At 39.3% G+C, this 19,576-nt stretch overlaps 1 protein-coding gene across 1 annotated transcript in view; it reads right to left on the bottom strand.

The window, feature by feature from the left end:
• LOC140242242 (SRSF protein kinase 3-like) overlaps window positions 1-17,605 on the bottom strand; it is a 54,553-nt gene extending 36,948 nt beyond the window's left edge. Inside the window, exons 1-2 of the mRNA XM_072321990.1 lie at window positions 17,253-17,605; window positions 721-863 (exon numbers count right to left, since the gene is read on the bottom strand). Of these exons, the coding sequence (XP_072178091.1) occupies window positions 721-863; window positions 17,253-17,605 (496 nt within the window). The remainder of the gene's footprint in view (window positions 1-720; window positions 864-17,252) is intronic.
• Window positions 17,606-19,576: the final 1,971 nt, after the last annotated feature.

Below are 19,576 nucleotides of genomic sequence, written 5' to 3'. Positions count from 1 at the left end.
GTCACACAATATATGCATGAGTTGCACTTGTCATGATTTCTTTACACATATGTTTGTCATAAAACATCACATACACACCTCTACCAGGGTATAACCGCTTCATCCAGTAAAAGCTATAATTCAAACTTGAAAGCATAATTTACCATTTACAGATGAAACAAAAACCCAACTTTAGTGCTTCAAAATAGTTCTAACATGTTAGTTTAATAGGGATACAAACAACCAATGTCAAAACTTTATGACTATAATCAATTGAAGTATTGTCAAATATACAAAATACGAACAATAGTTACAATAAAATTGTTTCCAGAATAAACCATCAACAGTTATGGTTCATTGAGAAAAATAGTGATATCTTTATATATTTTAGGCTTTATTACAAAATTTTTATATGGTGGGATGTTTTGTGATACAACTGAGCTACACATATGCATCAAATGTGATAACTTGAATATTTTTTTTAATTACTGCTCCCAATGGTAAACAACACCTTAAAACAGTGTCAAAATAATATTTGAAACCATTTTCACGGACACTTCTCAGATGGACTGATTAATTGGTGAAAGATGTCGCCAATACAGACTGAACTGACAGGATGAGATGAAGGAAGTCAACTCAAGGGGGAACAAACGGATGAGCTTCCTCAACTGGTCGTTTGCCATGCTTTTCCACATGAGCATGTGGATCCCTGCATCCCGCTCCATACAGGAGATCAATTACCTTTGCAGTAGTCGGCTGGGTCTTCCTGCTCGTCGTCGTCGGAGCCGTAGACACCCTGCTCCTCTCCTTCCTCCCGCTGCTCCTCTTCCTCCTCGTCCTCCGACTCATCCACGATCTTGACCGGAGCCTTGCTGCTCTGCGAACTGCAAGACGCAAAAAAAAAAAAAACAACAAAACAAAACAGACATTAAAGTTTGAGGGCTGAGATAGCCCCACGGCAATGGCAGGCATCGATAAACTTCTTCAAATTATCCATTCACCTGCAAGTGTATTCATCCATCTTCCGACATGAATGACATCAGTGACATCTGACTGCGCTACGGCTCTAATCCTTGTCTATCCACTAAACCTCTCTCATGGGATTACAGTGGGGAGAGAAAGGGGGATGGGGATAATGTTCCCTTGGCTTCAGTCTACAGTGTGAAACCCAAACATGTACGATATCTGTGTGAGATTTATAGGATAAAAATATTGTACAAGTGGGAAATGTCATGCTGTTGTCATATTGCTGGTATCACTAAGGAGATACTTCTTAGCGAGTCCAGCACCTCTTTGGTATCACTTTGCCTGAAGTGTGTAAAAACCGTCACATCAAAATGTCTACATCTTATGTGGTATCATGGATTCAGGATTCCTATACTAGAATTTAAAGGAAAAATCCCTATATATTCACTTGGCAATCATTTTAATGATACAGTAGATGATGACATGCACATTATCTTTCATTATCTTAACACACTATATTTTTAATACTAAGAAATAGGCCCTATACCTTTTTACATACACTCAGTAAGGTGACTAAAGAAAATAGGTAAATAAACAAACAAACAAACTAACTAACTAACAAAACTTGCCTATAGCCCTCACCAGTACAACAACCTGAGGTACAAGCTAAACTTGAGATTGATTACATACAAGTTGATACAATTCATGACTTGGCTATCAGCCAGTCACAATGCCCCATTGGGAGGCTTGTACGTGATTCACTCTTTCTTTGTTTGTTTTAATCCCAGTTGTACCTGTAAAGAGGGCTAGAAAATATCTTGTGGCTGCTCTGAAAATGATTGTGAGTTTGTTTGTTTTTTCTATCTTATTTTGTTGGATGTCAACCAAGGGGAATCACAGACACTGTCCTTGAATCTGTACTCTTCTAACTCTCTTCTGCCAATTATGGGCAGTTCATTGTACGGCAAACTCGATCAAGAGTATGATTGTACGGTACTGGTGTTCTGCAAATGAGAGTGTTCATCAAATTCCCAGGAATGTCATGGATATCCATGTACTACTCATGTGGCATCAGTGAGATCAAGAGTAATGAAAGGAAGTTGCAAAATGGAACCCCCACCATGAAAAACCCTAAGGAGAGATTAGGTGGCAAACTCTTGGGTAACCTATCATGTCTTACACTTATGTTACAGAACTACACTGTCTTATTGAAGGTATTACGACAAAAACAAAAAACAAACAAACAAACAAACAAAAAACAGTGGGAGGGGGGGGGGGGGGGGAGAGGAGTCTTGACTTATACTGCTTAGCAGCTCAAGGCCGAAATCCATATTGCTATACAATGCTTTAGTCATGATGGTTTTAAGAAGAGAGATGAGAGAAAAATATGCCGTCAACTGCTCTGGGCATATCAGTGACAGGTGGGGAGGTTCAGGGGTAGGGACAGTCTGGCAGCGGGTGCATGACATTTCTTCATGCTCCCCAATGACCAGCCTTCCTCGCTGCTGCCGTAGATCGAGATCACTCCTGACAAAGGTGCACAGAAGCGTTTTCAACTACATCCGACTTCGTCTCTGCTGCTATTTTCTGGCGCGTTAGTGTCATCTTGAATAATCTGCTAAATTGCACACATTTTGGGTAACCATTCCCCCCTGTTGTGCGATTATTTGGGATCCGGGGAGCTATTTTGGGCTCTTAGAACCTGGATGCAGGGATGTGTGACCTCATACATCCTCTATCCAATTTCTTCACTATTTCATGCAAACATGATTGGGTACAAAAAGGGAATAAGGTTTTTCCTGGAATATGTAGAAAATTAGTGGTATAAAAGTAGGTTAACAATAGTGAATCTTCAATTGGTACAATATATTTATTCATCATTTCTATCTAATCCAGTCAGAATCCTGCAATTAAATCTACTATTAAACTAACTTTTATATCATTCTGGGGGAGTGCATATACATCTAAAGGTTTACAAGATGGAAAATGAGAATAAGACTGACATATTGGTAGCAATGGTCGCATAAAACTACTAGATAAGACAATATGAAATGTCTTTTGATATGAACATGGTATACATAGCTTTTCTTTTCCCCTACCTTTGGATCTAAGCCTTTTTATGACTACTAACTGCGCATCACAAACATCCAACAAGTAAAAATGTATGCATCTCCCTACTCTTCCAAATAACAGAAAAACAAGTAAACCAATAACTTTCCAGGAATAAGCAGTAGGCCCATTACCATTTCACTGGCAGAACAATAATGGTACAATTTGCATTTTCTAAAAACCAGTAACAGTTTGCTTTTACATCACAAATAATGCCCCACTTGTTGTCGTCCCTGAAATTAACTTTGAAATACTAGAAATATTTGTAGCCATTATTTTCGGCACTTCCTGGTTTTACACGCTCACCAGGAAGACTATCCTTCTTTACTGAATGCCAACTCCACCACCCCCTCCCCCTCCCCCCCCCCCAAAGAAAAAATGGTAATAATGACAGATGCGACGAGAGACTCAACAAATACCCACTTCCTTCCCGGACAGAAAGCGAAAGTCTCAGGTTATTAGCAGTGGGAAATTGGTTTAGGACAGAAAACAAGTGCCCATTGCCACGTGGACCCAGCAGTGGGAATTGACAACTGATTCACATTCGATTATGGTCCAAAATTCCTGGTCGGCTATATTCAGTGAACAATTACTATCAGGGAAACAAATATAACAACCTGTAGCATCGTGCATCAACCCATGAAAATAGATGTATTTTGGACTGCATGTGAAGTAGGCCTACTCCTAGTAAAGCAGTGAAGTCACAGAAAACTGTGTAGCGTAGCAATGAAAACATAACAATAACAATGAATTTCTTTGCTCCCCAAAATCCATGTGAACAGAAAGAAAGACATGGGATGCCTTAAAGCACTTTGCAGTCAAACATTTGATCATTTCCAAACAAATAGGGCCTACATCTCCTCCCTGTTTTTATCTTGAGATGTCTCAATCAGGACCTACTGTGGTGATAACAAGTACACGGCATATTGACAGGCATATATACAAACACAGACAGCAGTGCAGATAAACTCCACATGTGCTCCTAACAACCACGCACTGAATGTGCCAGAATGACCCGAGCAAAGGACAACAATGAATCCGTTTTGCACAGATTTGTTAATAGCTCATCTCTCTTGTACTGATTTCTGGCTAGTCTGCTAATAAATCAATGTGTGAATGAAATACAAACTAATTGTAAAATCTCTGTCAAGTATGACAAATATGTAGGAAGAGATTTAAAAAAATATGAAAAATGTAACAGCCATCAAATATAGCCAAAAAACAACAACAACAAACAAACAAAAACCTGCTGAAAACTGTTTACCCAATAGTGGTGATATTTATAATAACAAATATATTGAAATAAGTACAATGGGCATATCTTGAGGTTTGGTGCACACTTTTCCACAAATACATATGACTTGTATACAGTATATAGTTCATAAATTTCATTACATTTAAAAGAAACTAAATTGTGGGGAAAAATACATTTATGAGGATAGAAAATGTCACGTCAGACAGATGGTCCTCCATTTGTGAAACATTTATCCACACAAAGAAGAGAAGTGTTCATAAACCTTAAATTCTCAATTAGGGAATACAAAGAATGTGAAATTCATGACCAGTCTCCCTTATATTGATCCTATTGACATAACACTGGCACTGGTCCAACGGTCCCTGGGTCCCTGACCAGTAAAAATCACAGTCGGACCAGTAACTTTTTCAGAAATGGACCAGTAAAATGTGAAAAAACCGGTCCAACAGACAGGTCGGACTAGTAGAAAAAGTGGGTTAGTGTGCAGCCCTGCATAACATATCATCATGTAGGGCCTAAATGAATGGCTGTAGATTAAATTATGAATTGAATGTTTCTATAACAAAGAAATAAAAAATGAAATAATAATGATAAAAAAAAGCTGCCATCCAGACAGCATTAACATTTATCTGGGCCCTGTTTTATGAAGAGTTATAATTGATTATATAGTTGATTTCGATTTTAAGTTTATGGCAGCTTGTGCGGTAAGAAAATTTAAAGTCAATTATATCTTTTGATAAAACGGGGCCCTGGTTTATAAAATATATCACATACTTTGTAGACAAACTCCTTTTCATGCACACAAGGTACAATATCCTGAAAAATTGTCATGACCCCTTACATGATATTTTATTCCTTCTTTTTTTTCTGTGTGTGTGTTTTATTATTTCTTTTAAGTGAAGAATTTCATGATATTATATATGACTATATGTCAAATTTGATTGATGGGTACCCTGTGACCCTCCCCCCCCCCTTTTTTTTTATAGTACACAAAGGAATGATGTTAAAGTGTCATGTGAAACACCATCCAGGCACTATAAAACTGCCTTTATTAGAAAATACTGCCTCGTATGACTACAAGCACCTGGACGTGTAGTAAAATTGTTGCACTTTGATGTATTATATTGCTTCAGTTGTATTTGAACTTTGCCCAGCTGCCTTTGACTTTATGGCAGTCAGATCTCATATGTAGGCTTATGATATGTATATTGAGAGTATTTATGCGACATCTGCCCGTTGGACACCTCAAGTCTCCCGTACAGTCTCACATGAAATCATACCATGCTACACAAATATCCTGTCCATACTTTCCTAAAACCCAGTTTGGGTATACACTGTGTGTGTGTGTAGCTGTCGACAAATGGGGAGTAGCATTCTGCATTATTGGCACCTGCGATATTCTAAAATCAGTTTTTACTGGCCAAAGTGAGCTCACTTTCTTGCAAATCTCCACAAATTGTACGTTGCAAATGTGGTGACGTAACTTTACACGCATGAGATAGAATGCCACTGTGTATAAAGCCTAAAGGCAGACTATTCCATGGCCGATTCTGGATGTAGATCATGACGAATTGACCTTTCAAACCAACCTCCATTTCTCAAGAAATAACCGCAGAATGCCATCGCTTGTCACTTCTCAAACCAAGGAGTAAGGACACTATGAGCAGCTTGAGGTACTATGTAGCCTACAACCAGCGAGGTGGGAAAGCTCCCTGCTATGACAAATAGCGATGCCTGAGAATTGGGAAGAGGGAGAAGTTTTAGCTACTGATGGATGCTGCTTTCACACAAAAAGCCGATTAAGTAGACAGAAAGAGTGGGCGCCAATGTTAGCGGATACTGCGTTGATCTCATCATCTTTGTACTCTCCTTTATTGCTGAACTTTTTCACCTTGAGCTCTTTTCACATGGGGCAAAAAGAACTTTGCTTGGTAAATATTTTTAGAAACGTGTCCCATGCTTAGCGAGTTACCTTTGCAAGTCTAACAGCAAACATAAATCTTGTTTCACCCGAGCATATTTCTCAAACCGTGTTTGGTATATTGCTGTCAGGAAAATGTTTTCCAGTTGAGTTTTGTTCGAATCTGGGTGCCTGTTTGCACTCTATCTGAGCTTAGCTTGACTTTCACTTACTTTTGCTGAATAACATTTTGAACAGTACGCTCTTTTTTGTATTATTTGACATATATGGTTCAAATATGCAATTACTTACACATTCAGAGAGCTGCATGTTTGACTGACAAATTATAGAGTTTGTGACACAAGTGGAATGCTGTTTGCTGTCTGTCGTCAGTTGCTGGGCTACTTCAGCGTCTGAATAGTCTCAACATTAGATGTGATTACAAAGGCAAATTCAGAATGCAATTAAGACGAACAAGAAAATCTTCGTATGCTGGAAGTGTACCTTGTCTTGTAGTCTGTAGTCTCGGGCAATTGTGTGGTTTATGTCTCTCCTAATTAGACTTCTATCATCCTCCTCCCACTCCCATGGTACTTGGAGGAATTACTGTCATGTAAACAACCTACATTCATTTTGCTTCCCATTTCCATATCTATCCTTCACATTCAAGCCATTCCTATCATATTAATTTTTCTCTTTTTTTTTTAAACCGTGGAATGATTTTGCATAGGGTGTACAGAGAGATTTTCAACAACATCTATTTCATTCTCCAAGCTGCATGCCATTGCATTGTTCTTTTTCTTTTTCTATCTCACTGATCACGAATCCAATCATCCCCAAATTGAACTATACTCACACTGAATGTTTTTCACATTCAAAACACCTCCTGAAGCTAATACGAACTGAAGCACATGGGGGCTAATGTGGATACTCCACCGTTCAACAGACCTGCATATGTACCAACACGTGACAAGAGGCAACAACCTCTTGCAAACATGCACACTTTCATGTGAAATGATCTTGTTTTTTACCCCCTCCTTGTTTTTTCTGGAGATGATCTGTAGACAAATACACTGTCCCTGCTCACACACCGTGTCCATCCACACAGACACCGACTTTTCTGAACGGGCCATTCACGGCATCGTGACGCTCAAACAAATCAGGCCGGTGAATGTGCAAATTTGGAACTATACAACTGCCTCGACCTCCGTTTGACCCGCTTGCCTACCCATGAACTTGGGTCTATTATTCCCTACTAAACATCTCAATGTTGTGCCTGTGGGGGTTGTTGCTGTCTCCCTTTTGGAGACGGCAATCATTCTTACCGTATTCACTCGTATGTGACAAAAATCAAATTCAAAAGGCAGTCGTGCAAGAGTGCTCATCAATTGCCGCCATGGCAGTGGCAGATTTGATGCAGCTACTTCCTTACTAGCCTTTAATCTAGGTGGGAGGATGCAGCTACTGTCTTTCCTGTCATGCTATATTTCTGATGCGGTGAGACAATGAACAACTTACGCATCTAACACCTATATCCACTCATCCTTATAGTCGTTGTTTTCCTATCACCGCCTATAATGAATCAGTGGCAGTTTTTCGTATTTATTAAAATCCACTATGAACCAGTGGTAGTTTTTCGTAAGACGATAAGAAGCAAACAACGACTAAAGCAAGATGAGTGGATACAGGCGGTGGATGCTTCATGCGCATCCACTGTTCGTAATCTCACCGCATCCAACGTATCACTTGGCAAAGACAATAGTCTCGCCGCATCAGACATGTATCAGACATGCCGCATCATTTTGTGTAACAGCAAAGACAATAGCTGCATCCTCTGCCTAGATTACAGGCTACTTCCTTCCCTGTCTTAGTATTTTGGAAATTGTTAAGATACGTACATATTGCCATCTACAATTGTCAATGGTTACAAAATGGTGACTCCATCATATCGAATCCATTGAAGAAGAGTGACTGACTTGTAAGAAGGTAACAACATGGAAGATAGTCCATCTCAAATAACCTCATGCAAGAAGACACGGACACAATGGCCATGTCGCAGAAAGAGTAATGCTTGACATCCAATGTTACTTGTAAGTCCTATGAGGCTGGCTCTTTATTGGCTGATGGTTAAACCATATTTCATAACATTTGATATCTCACCCATCCCTAACCTCCTCCCCCCCCTCCCCCCCCTCCCCCCCCCCCTGACTCTCATATACCATCATTCTCTGTGTCCATCATCTAATGAGTCAGAGGCCAAGTTTCAGAATGACACAACACACACATTCACACACAGAAATTATTTGCATGTCTGTAGTGAGATTTAGTGATTATTATCATTTTTTTTTGTCCCTTCACATAAGAAGTAATGATTTTCACACTGCATTACACATGTATACTGACTTTGGAAACTTGTAATTTTAGGTGTGTGTGAACAGGACCAATATAACCTAAACTCGTGCCCTGTTCATCTGTGTCTCTGGACTTGCAAACTGACAGGTGAGGGGCCTCAAGACCTCAAGACCTCACATGTCTGCATGCCAGCTATGTGATTGATTGTGATACCGGAAGACATTCATAAGAGTGAGCTGTTGCTTAACCCAACTGTGAAGGAATTTTAAAGGGGCAAAACTCATATCTCTGCATAGAAATAGTCATGCATTGGGGGGGGGGGGGGGTAAGGGAGGTTGGTTCTGAATTAGAAAGTCTCTCAAAGTTACCAAAACATAGACCTACTATAAACTTGGATATTCAAAGTGCAGAACATGAACCTGACTAAACTACTTAGTAGGGCCTGTGTAAAACAATATAATACAGGCAGTTTCTTCATTCTGATGCACATGATACGCCACAGGGGATTTAAAAAAAAAAGAAGAGATATATATACATACATATATATATATATATATATATATATACTCCTAGATGGCTCATTTGGAAGACATTTCCATTTGTTTTATATGCAAATTTATTATATACATGTTCAATGGCAGTTTACGCAATGGAGACACGAAAATTGTCTCCTTAATGACCAGTTGTCTCCCTAAGGTGCCAACTAGGGATATATATATATATATATATACATACACATATATATGTATATATATATATATATATATATATATATATATATATATATATATATATATATGTATATTTATATATATATATATATATATATATATATATATATATATATATATATATATATATATATATATATATATATATAGATATATAGATATATATACAGTCAAAATATTTGTTTTGTCTCCAGGAATTATGTGATAAACAGTATCAATCTACACACAAACATTATGATGATTTGGACAAACAAAAATGCCCTTAATCATAACACTTGTGATCCCATTTCTGAAACACTGACATTTGTTGACCACCTTGGTCCCAAACAGCCATATCAATGTGTGTGAATGTGTGTGTATGCATTTTTTTTTTCAATGGGTGTTTTACGGTAGGATTCTTAGCAAGATATTTATAAGGTTTGCCTCTTCTTTTGTTAGTTTCCATGATCAATGTATCTCTCCTATCTCTCACAGTACACCAAGGAGGTACTAGATGAGCTAGCACCTCCTTGGGAGCACACAGGACAATCTTCTGTGATAGTGGAGAATTTCAACAGTGCTACTTCCAATGCTGCAATACTTCATTCCTCTTCTCCATGGTGACTGGAATGCTTCCATTATACATGGCACTGCTAACTACAAATGGATGCTCCCAAAGATATTTGTATCATGTGAGGAAAAGAATGACTTTCAGTCCCTGTCTGCTCAAGCCAAAACAATCAAGAGGAAAAGCTATCAACCTTTCAACAAGGAAAACCCTTAAGTAGGCTTATTACCATACTCACTTTTCCTCATACTACACTCTGACAGTATTTTAGCCTTGGGCATAAACACATCAGTATGTACAGAGAAGGCACTTAATGGCACATAGCCATCCCTCAACAGCTGTGCTGCGTGAATATTTATGAATTATAAATATCGTTGAAAAATGGAGGAAACAGTTACATCTTCCTGCGGTATACCTACACTCTCTTCTTTTTCACTATCAAATTTACTTTTCAGGCCTAACATTGCAGTCATTACAAAAACATACATCATCTCAGAAATGCTTAAATCTGGCTGGGAACTGGCTTGCAGCTAAAGTAGTCTTGGGCCCAGCGGTTTCATCGGAAGCAGCCCTCCCGTCTCCAGGGAGATGAGCTGGCTACCACTCAGATCCTCTTTGGCTGGAGCAGCCGGTAACTATTCCTCCACAAGAGGATGCTGACTAAGTGATCGACATACATTGTCATGGTCTGTGACATGCCAGCAAATTGCATGCAACATCATAATCGTCATCATCATCACTGTTCATGAATGTCAAGAGCAATATCTTCAAAAACGTCTACAACAACTGCAACCTATATCTAGCTGGCCCATATTCATTAAAATGAAGATTAGATTGGAAGCCAATCTCGTTTTCATCCCCCTCCTCCTCCTCCTTATCATCATCATCATCATCATCAACATCCTCCTCCTCCTCCTCCTTTTCATCGTCATCATCTTCTTCTTCTTCTTCTATATTCACTACTACCATCATCATTGTAATCATCATTCTCATCCCCAACATCATAATCATCTTTTGATCATAGTCGTCATTTTTATCATCATCAGCTATACCATCATCATCATCACTATTGTAATCATTATCATAATCATCATTGGCATCCCCAATTTCACAACGGCCAATTTCATAATTGTTCCAAAAATTCTAGCGAGAGCTGTGAGTGCTTGTTAACTAGCACGAACTGTCAGCAACTCTGAAAACTGTCCATTATGTTTTGCTTTATATCAACATTCAAACAACTGATCACAGAGCACTTCACATCAAAAACCTACCTCCAGAGGCCCAATAGTGCATTCAAAATACCCAAACAGAAACCGCATCTAGCTTTACCTGCCTCAAATTTGGACCCCAGAGGTACAAAATACATGAGCCTGTTTACCTGCAGACGAATTTAATATGTTCTTTTAAAAGAAGTGCATTTCACAAGGAGCCCTTTACAAAAGCTAGCAGAAGTTATTCTTGGGGTAGACAAGCCGAAAGATGCAACAGTCTTTACGAGCAGAGCATGTACGTGTAGTTTCAGCGCCAACTGCACACACACACACACACACACAGCGACTGTGTTTTCCTTCAGAGCTGATTACCGTGGTATTTTGGGTCTCCTAATTCCTGGGCACCATCTCGCCAGGGACTACAGGAAGATGAGCTTGTTGAATGCTCCCACTCACAGCTTACACTGGATCGCAGTAAGTATGAGTAACCTTATATATTGGTTCTCCTTAAAGCAGGAAGTTACAAAGTGTTTGCTATAAGAAGTTGGATTTGTGTATTTATTTTAGTCTTTCCAGTATCTTAGTATTAAATCCTAAAGTGTTGAGAAACCACAGGTGATGACTGCAAGAATATTTGTTTCTCGGGGAATACTGTAAAACACGATATATTCGCGAATTGGAGCTGACAGGCTTTCTTGCAGCATAAAATTTTCACAAATTGCCAATGGCATCCAATACATATTGTGCAGGCAAGAACTTTTGTGTGCATTTTAATTTCGCGAATTTTGGCACTCGCAAAATTCGCGAAATTAAAATGCAAGCGAATATTCCTCGTTTTACAGTAGTTTGACCATGGGAAACCCAAGAAATGCCATATTGGTCACATTTCATTCGGGATACTTGTAGATCTTGGTTAGGGCAGTCAAATACATTCCATACTCATTCATCAATATTATGTTTGTTTATAATCACTATGACCTACTGCAATACAAACAAAAAGACTTGTAAGATTAGCACTGTGTACAACTAAGTCATCATACTTGATTACAGAGTAAACATTGTAGTTTTCTGATGATAAATCCCTTTTTGGCACTGAAAGCAGAGATCAAAAAGATGCTGACTTACCAAGGAATAATGCATCAATTCCAACACATCTGTATTCCCTCCATCCCCCCCCCCAAAAAAAAAAAAGTTATGCAGTCAACCATGCCTAAGTTAAATCTATTTGGACTGAAGAAATAGCTTCGACTTAGAGAAAACTTGACCTTATGACGGATTAAAATCAATAGAATACAAAGAGAAGATGACCTGAAAAGACCTTTGACTTATAGGCAATTATTCAACTTATGCGAGGTTGACTTATAGGAAAGTTGTATTTATGTTTGTTTTTTTTTTTTCTGGGTCATAACTAAGTATACACCTACGTACACGCAAGCAAATTCCTGATCCAAGCAAGCAAGCTACAGTATGCCCTATAATGAACATGATGAACAAAACAGATATGGCAAGAGAGAAAGAGATACGCAGGAGTAATATAGGGCTAGATATATGCTGCCCTGGACGTCCAGATTCTCTTACCAGAAGAATGAAATAACCCTGATCATGTCTTGATCTCAGGCCAGCACCAACCCTCCAAAAAAAGAAGAGGATGCCCACCATCCCATTTCCTCATCCTCCTTTCCTCCCTCCCTCCCTCCCTCCCAGGCCAGACCGAGCGCACCTGTCAGAAGTGGGCTTATCACCCCACCACAGCTGAGGCATCAGCATCAGCCATCCATCAATGGCTCTACATGTCAGACCTTGGACTTCATATTATTCCAGCATATAAGTTAAGACTATGGAAAACAAGCGATCAATACCCCTGGACATTTTTAGGGGCCAAATCCTGCCCATCTCCCCTAACCCATCGGTACCTTCAAACCTTCAATACCCCTGACAAGCCACAGAAATCAGACAACTTTTCACCATCACCACCTTGTTTCCCTTACAACAAAGAAAAGAAAAAGAGAGGATCTTAAAAATTCAAGAGCTCCCTTGATTTAAAAACAAAAAAAAAACAAAAAAAAACAGTAATTAACAAAATTGCAGCTAACACGAGAGTAACTACAATGAAATACCTTAAACTTCTCCACAGAAGTAAACATTAAAGTCACTAGTCCCATCATATTGCCAGTCTGGAAACTGCACAATATTAAACCTCTCCTTTCAAAGCAATGTCCTATCTTTGCTTACAGTAACCATATACGATCCAAAAGACTCTTAGAGTGGCAATGATAACAATGGATATGACACCTTGTTTTTGCAGTCCGAGTAAAAACATTTTTGAACATCACCGTGGTAATGATGCTTCAAATAGTATGCATGAAGAAAACAACTGATGCATAAATCCCTAAGTTACAGAATACAGTCATGAACTGCTTTGAACTGAACTCTAAAGCCACACCATGTAACTACAAGTATGTGTATGCTGTGTATATTTTGGTTGCTGTGCTACTATCCCCCGCACCTGTCTATGTCCTGCTATTAAATTAATTCACACCCTATTAGAGAATAACCCAAAACACAAAAAAAAACAACCAAAAAACATAGTTTGAGTGAAACATACATCACATAGGTTCAATTGCCCGAAGCTGGTCGAAAACCACCGTGATCTTGAACCTGAACTTTTGCCCCGGTTGCCATGTGAAACAAACAGAGTCTGCCCACTCTGCAATACACCCAGCCAACCATCTGGGGCCCCAACAGAACTCATCGACATCACCCCCCCCCCCTCAAATATTTCTGCCTCCTCTCAGAACGTTTTGATAAATGGGAAAGTGACGATGGGTGTCATCATGGCGGTATCGGAGGTCATCCTTGTCCCCCATCTTCTGGAGGAGATACGAGGGATGCATTGTTCTCCTTATGCTAACAAACATTCAAACCCACAGTGTTTAGAATAGATTCGTAGCCTGTCTGCACGCACCAAATATGAGGCATCTTCTTTAGATTCCCACATACCTTATGTGATGTGACTGCCTTACCCATGCCAGGAATAGACCAGTATAAAATAAACTGAGCAAGTTATAATACTAATATCACTCTTTTATTCTATTATACACTGTAGACCATATCTAACAAATTGCTCTTTGGAACCAGGTGTGCTCTGAATACATCATATACCAAAATGAAAGTACCATTGCTTGGAGGAAAAAGACTAATGATTAACCCTACACAATAATAAAAGTACCTCATTAAAAAAGGGGGGGGGACGTGAACACTTTCTTTCATGTTCTTTCAAGCTGAACACATCATGTAGTCTGTGTAGAAATGAGGAATAACTGGTGATTTATATTTCTTTAACCAAAATGTTCATAACCCCCAAAACTCATTACAATGTTAAACTCTTTCACACACATGGTCTCGGGGATTTCACACACATGGTCTCGGGGAGATTTTTTTTTTCCCAGTTCCTTGTAAGTTGCTCAAACACCGGAACATTGAAGTACAATGTTACATTACGTTAAAGTTCACTTAAATAGTAAACTGAGTGGTATCAATCACACAAAATAGTATAGAGGTTCCATTAAATCACACCAAAACTCAGAAAATGACAGAATTATAGAGTTTTTACATGTTTTCATATAATGGTGATACCAATAGCAGTGACTTTCATGTATGTGGTTATGAGCAACAGATATCACTATTAAATTTTCATATAATGGTGATACCAATAGCAGTGACTTTCATGTATGTGGTTATGAGCAACAGATATCACTATACAGTATGTCCCAAAAAAAATTACAACGTGGCCCTCCGCAATGATATCTTTAAAAATAGTGAATCAATCTAAATACAAATTCAGGGTATGAAACTATAACTCAATGCCCACATCTTACCGAAAACCCTATTCGATTTGCTTCAGTGGTCAAAGAGAAATGAGGAATTTTGTGGAGGATGTCGGGAATCTCTTTTGTCCAAATTCTGTCTATTATTCACACACAAGAGCATTGAATTGCTAAAATTGGAAGAATCAGACTCATGACACGCTTTAAAACAATCTACATTTCTCTGTGACCGCTTAACCAAATTGAATGGGGTTTTCTGCAAAATAGAGCTAAGATGTTATATTCTAAGACCCTGAAGTACAACCTAGACAGGTTGATCATATTTGGTGTTATCAATTCGAAAATCTGATTGTAATTTTGGGGGCGACTTACTGCAGATGTCCCCCAAAAAATTACAATCAGATTTTCGCATTGATAACGCCCAATATGATTATTTTCTAAATGCTACTTCAGGGTCTTAAAATATAACATTTTAGCTCTATTTTGCAGAAATCCTCATTCGAATTGGTTAAGCGGTCACAGAGAAATGTGGATTGTTGTAAAGCATGTCATGAATCGGAGTTTAGCATTTCGATGATCTTGTGTGTGAATAATAGACCGAACTTGGACAGAAGAGATTCCCGACATACTCTACAAAATTCCTCATTTCTTTTTGACCACTGAAGCAAATCGAATGGGGTTTTCTGTAAGATGTAGGCAATGAGTTATAGTTTCATACCTTGAATTTGTATGTACATTGATTCACTATTTTTAAAGATATCATTGCGGAGGGTCCCGTTGTAATTTTTTTTGGGACATACTGTATAATGAAAACGTGTTCAACTTAAAATCCCATATTTAAACATCTTTATTGAAAACAAAGCTTGCAATTTGTTTGCTTTCTTGATTTTACAAGTATTCATTAGGGCCAATCTGAATATGGTGTGGAAATGCACTTTACAAAAAACAAAAATGGAAAGAAATTTGTAGGATAAAGTTAAAGGGGAAGGCTAGCAACTGATCAGTGGGAATCAGTAGAAATACTGGGAGATGATTGTTCCAATCCTTATGGGATTCATTCAAGAGTTCATTGTATATCTATTGTTGTGTGAAAATGATTTGCTTCAGAATGGTCTCATATTCAAGTAATGTGCAGTTTAATGCTTCAAGGTTAGCGTCCCTGGTCAGTGACGGAGCATTAATATGCACATTACTTGAATATGAGACCGTTCTGAAGCAAATCATTTTCACACAACAATAGATATACAATGAACTCTTGAATGAATCCCATAAGGATTGGAACAATCATCTCCCAGCATTTCCACTGATTCCCACTGATCAGTTACTAGCCTTCCCCTTTAACTGTTTTTCTCAAACACGGCACACAAATAATTGCATTAAAACACCCTAATTGTTTGTTTGTCTGTTCAACTTGACTAAATTTTTCAGTCATACTTCAGCTACATGTGCACTGCACCAATATCAATGAAAGTAGTGAACGTGCACAACCTTTCTGTTACTCGTTGCTGTATCGTGATTCATCCAGGAAGACCTAAATATAACACGGTTTGGAAACATAACAGCAAGGTCACTGTTATCAATTTCATGGTTTCATCTAGCCAATACACTACATAGCCAATACACTATACTGCAATTCAGGAAAGGTATTAGAGAATGGGATTGGGTAGACAGACTTGAGATAAATGCTGTAACAGTATGGAATTGCTATGAAAGACTATTTGTTATTAATGTGTTTTAATTAAATGCAAAAGGTTGGATGAGCTTGGCTGAACTGAAAAACTGCCATTGCACTTGATGGAATTTACTCATTACATGGGTTATGTGGTCAACAGGTCAGTAATTTTGAATTTATGAGTATAAAAACTGATCAAAGTACAGGGCAAACATGCTTGCCATGGGGAAATCTTGAGCTGGAAATTAGTAATGCAGTCTAAAAGAGACACTCACTTGAGTGTGCTCTCTAATGACCTGGATTGAGGATCTCACTTGTGACACACATATGGGCCCTAATGCAAACATTGCCGGTTTCCGGTACTCAGCCTAGAGTCATATCACACCACATACTAAAGTTTGTAACAGTGGTTTGAGACGATGATGATGTTAATGATGTGTGATATTCACCAATGGTAGGCAATGAAAATGTAATCCATGCCAGTGTAAGAAACATTTCAATGACAGCAAATGGAATACCTCCAAGACATCCGAGTGCTAAGACACTGGAGTCTTTTCATACATACAGGAACAATTTTACCTAGCAAAACAAAATGCTGACAGGTCACACTACTGGAAAACCATAATGTCTTTTTCAAAACAACTGTGAGAAGTGTTCTTTAGTTCATAGAGAGCCGGGGAGGTGAAATTGAAGAGATACATACCAATATGATAGATCTGGGAGCCAACTGTCCTGTTCACATTCAGATTCCAATTGTGACTGTGAGGGGCTATCTGACAGGCTTTCCACCATACTCTCTGATGCCGTATCAGAGGACAGAGAGTTTGGATACGTGTCAATCCCATTGTTGGCTACGCCTCCTGACCGAAACTTGAAGGCGAGGTGCGAGAGCTTGTTACGTAGGTCCAGGTCAGGGTATGACGGCATCTTGGCCCGCATCCGTGCCTTGACAGTGGTCAGCGTCTTAAAGCTGAAAGTCCTGCGGAGGCGATCCCTATCCACAGCTGGCAGCCGGGCGGCAGCTGCCAGCTTGTGGAGGCTGTTGATTTCATTCATTTAAAATCGAGACCTCTTCCATCCAAGCGCAAAGTTCTTCACCTTGGGGACAATCCCTTGTCCCTCTTTATGTAAAATGAATCCTTGTGGGTGATGCTGGTTGGTGGTATAACTGCTATCGGTAATGAGTGGAAGCTTTACTTCTCGTTGCAGGCACCTGCCTACCTTTCGCACTTCACTCAGTCTCACATGCGAATTCAGGGTTGAAATCTAGAGGACGGATCTATGCAAGGGGGTAACAGGTTCCCCCTTTTTCAGAAAACTCCTTTAGCAGTACCACTTTGGTCCTGTTAACAAAATCCCAACCTCCTCTCGGATTGCCAGGGCACGAATGCTCAGAAACACAACTGACGACTCGACTCGCAGTTTGACGAGGAGAAGAGGGGGAAAAAGGAAGGAAAGCTGGCCCGATTCCAACCACTGGTGGCAGCCTTGTGCTGCAAACTCTCGAGCATTCGATTATTCTTAGGTGAGGTGCTCACTCTCATGCACACTGTCTTTCTGCCTCTCTTCAGTTTGCCTCAGATTTTCTTGAGAGGGTGTCTGCTTGCATGCTCCACTCCCATTAAGTATGTCCCATTTTCTGATTTGCCAGGAGCAGACAGGCGACGGCCCGTTGGCACACGGGGATCACAATCTTGCCTCTGGTAAGTGCTCCAACCTGACGGATCCTGCCGAACCCCACATGATGCTGAGGTCAAAAGGAAAAGGTCACAGACTGTAGACAGGGTAAAAGTTCACCCTCTTCCAGTCCAGTCCAGAGCGAATGAGGTGGTTTGATTATTAAGGTGAGGCCCCAAAGGCAGGCCAAGCCATGGGATGAAGCCGTGCATAATGAGATGAAATGGAATAGCCCTTGTGGATGGATTATTGGGTGGCACTATGAATCCCGCTCTCATTAGTAGCACATGTTGCTGTCAAATTTACAATCTTTCCTCCATCCATCTTGCGGCCCTCTGCATCTCACTGCGGAATGACATCCGCAGCGATTTTTGCCCTCTTTCTTGCTCGCTGGATTCCACGAAAAGCCAGCGCCCAACGCATTGGCACTCAAGTTTCTTTATGGAAGTATGAGGAAGATTATCCCAGGTCAAGAGCACCCTTTAATATATGAGAGAAGTTAGAGCAGCTGGTTGTAACCAATCCTGTCAAAATTTCTACAATCATGTTGAGTATCATTAGGGTGTGTGTTTACTTCAATTTTTGTGGATTTCAACCATTACCCCCTTGGTTGGCTTAACAAGTCATTTCCTTTCTTTAAAGTGCTAATGCTTCTTTAAACAAAAGCCTCTCCTTAACCCTGATTTAACTTTGATATAACTTTAATGCTAGTATCAAAATATTCCGATTTCATGATCATGAGGTACGTAAGCACATTTTAGTGCTTACACAAAAGTTTATTTTATCATAAAAGTGACTTTGAGCAAAAAAAAAAATGTAATTGAATGTAGCACACATAGAAAATGAAAGGCATTTTAACAGTAATGATGATAGAAAAATTACGCCTCCTTTTGACAGGACCGGTCACATCTGATTTTATTTAATAGAGCACACAGTGTTGGAAGATGAGAGAGGTAACCAACACAGCCGCCGGTGATTCATTAGTGGTGGAATGTGAGATGAGCCATTGATAAGTGGATTACGACAGATGCTAGTTGGATTAATCAGTAGAGGACAATTTCAGATTCAGTTCGGAGATATTTGCAGCAGACCTGAGAGAACTGTGCATTTAGATTATAGAGTTGGCAGCACACATTATTGAAGTAAAGAAAGATATCAGAACAGCATTGTAAAAGCACTCAAACATACACACACATACAATGTAAGCACACAAACACATATAGTCGGTCTTATGCCAAAAGGGCCTTAAACCACTTCCACTGTTATGCCAAAAGGCCCTTAATGCTATGGACTTTATACACTATTAGTGCCCTTTTGGCATAACAGGGGAAGTTCTTTTATTAAGGCCCT

Source organism: Diadema setosum, chromosome 2 (genome assembly GCF_964275005.1).
Source record: "Diadema setosum chromosome 2, eeDiaSeto1, whole genome shotgun sequence".
Taxonomy (NCBI): domain Eukaryota; kingdom Metazoa; phylum Echinodermata; class Echinoidea; order Diadematoida; family Diadematidae; genus Diadema; species Diadema setosum.
This window is presented reverse-complemented; position numbering and strand designations above follow the sequence as displayed.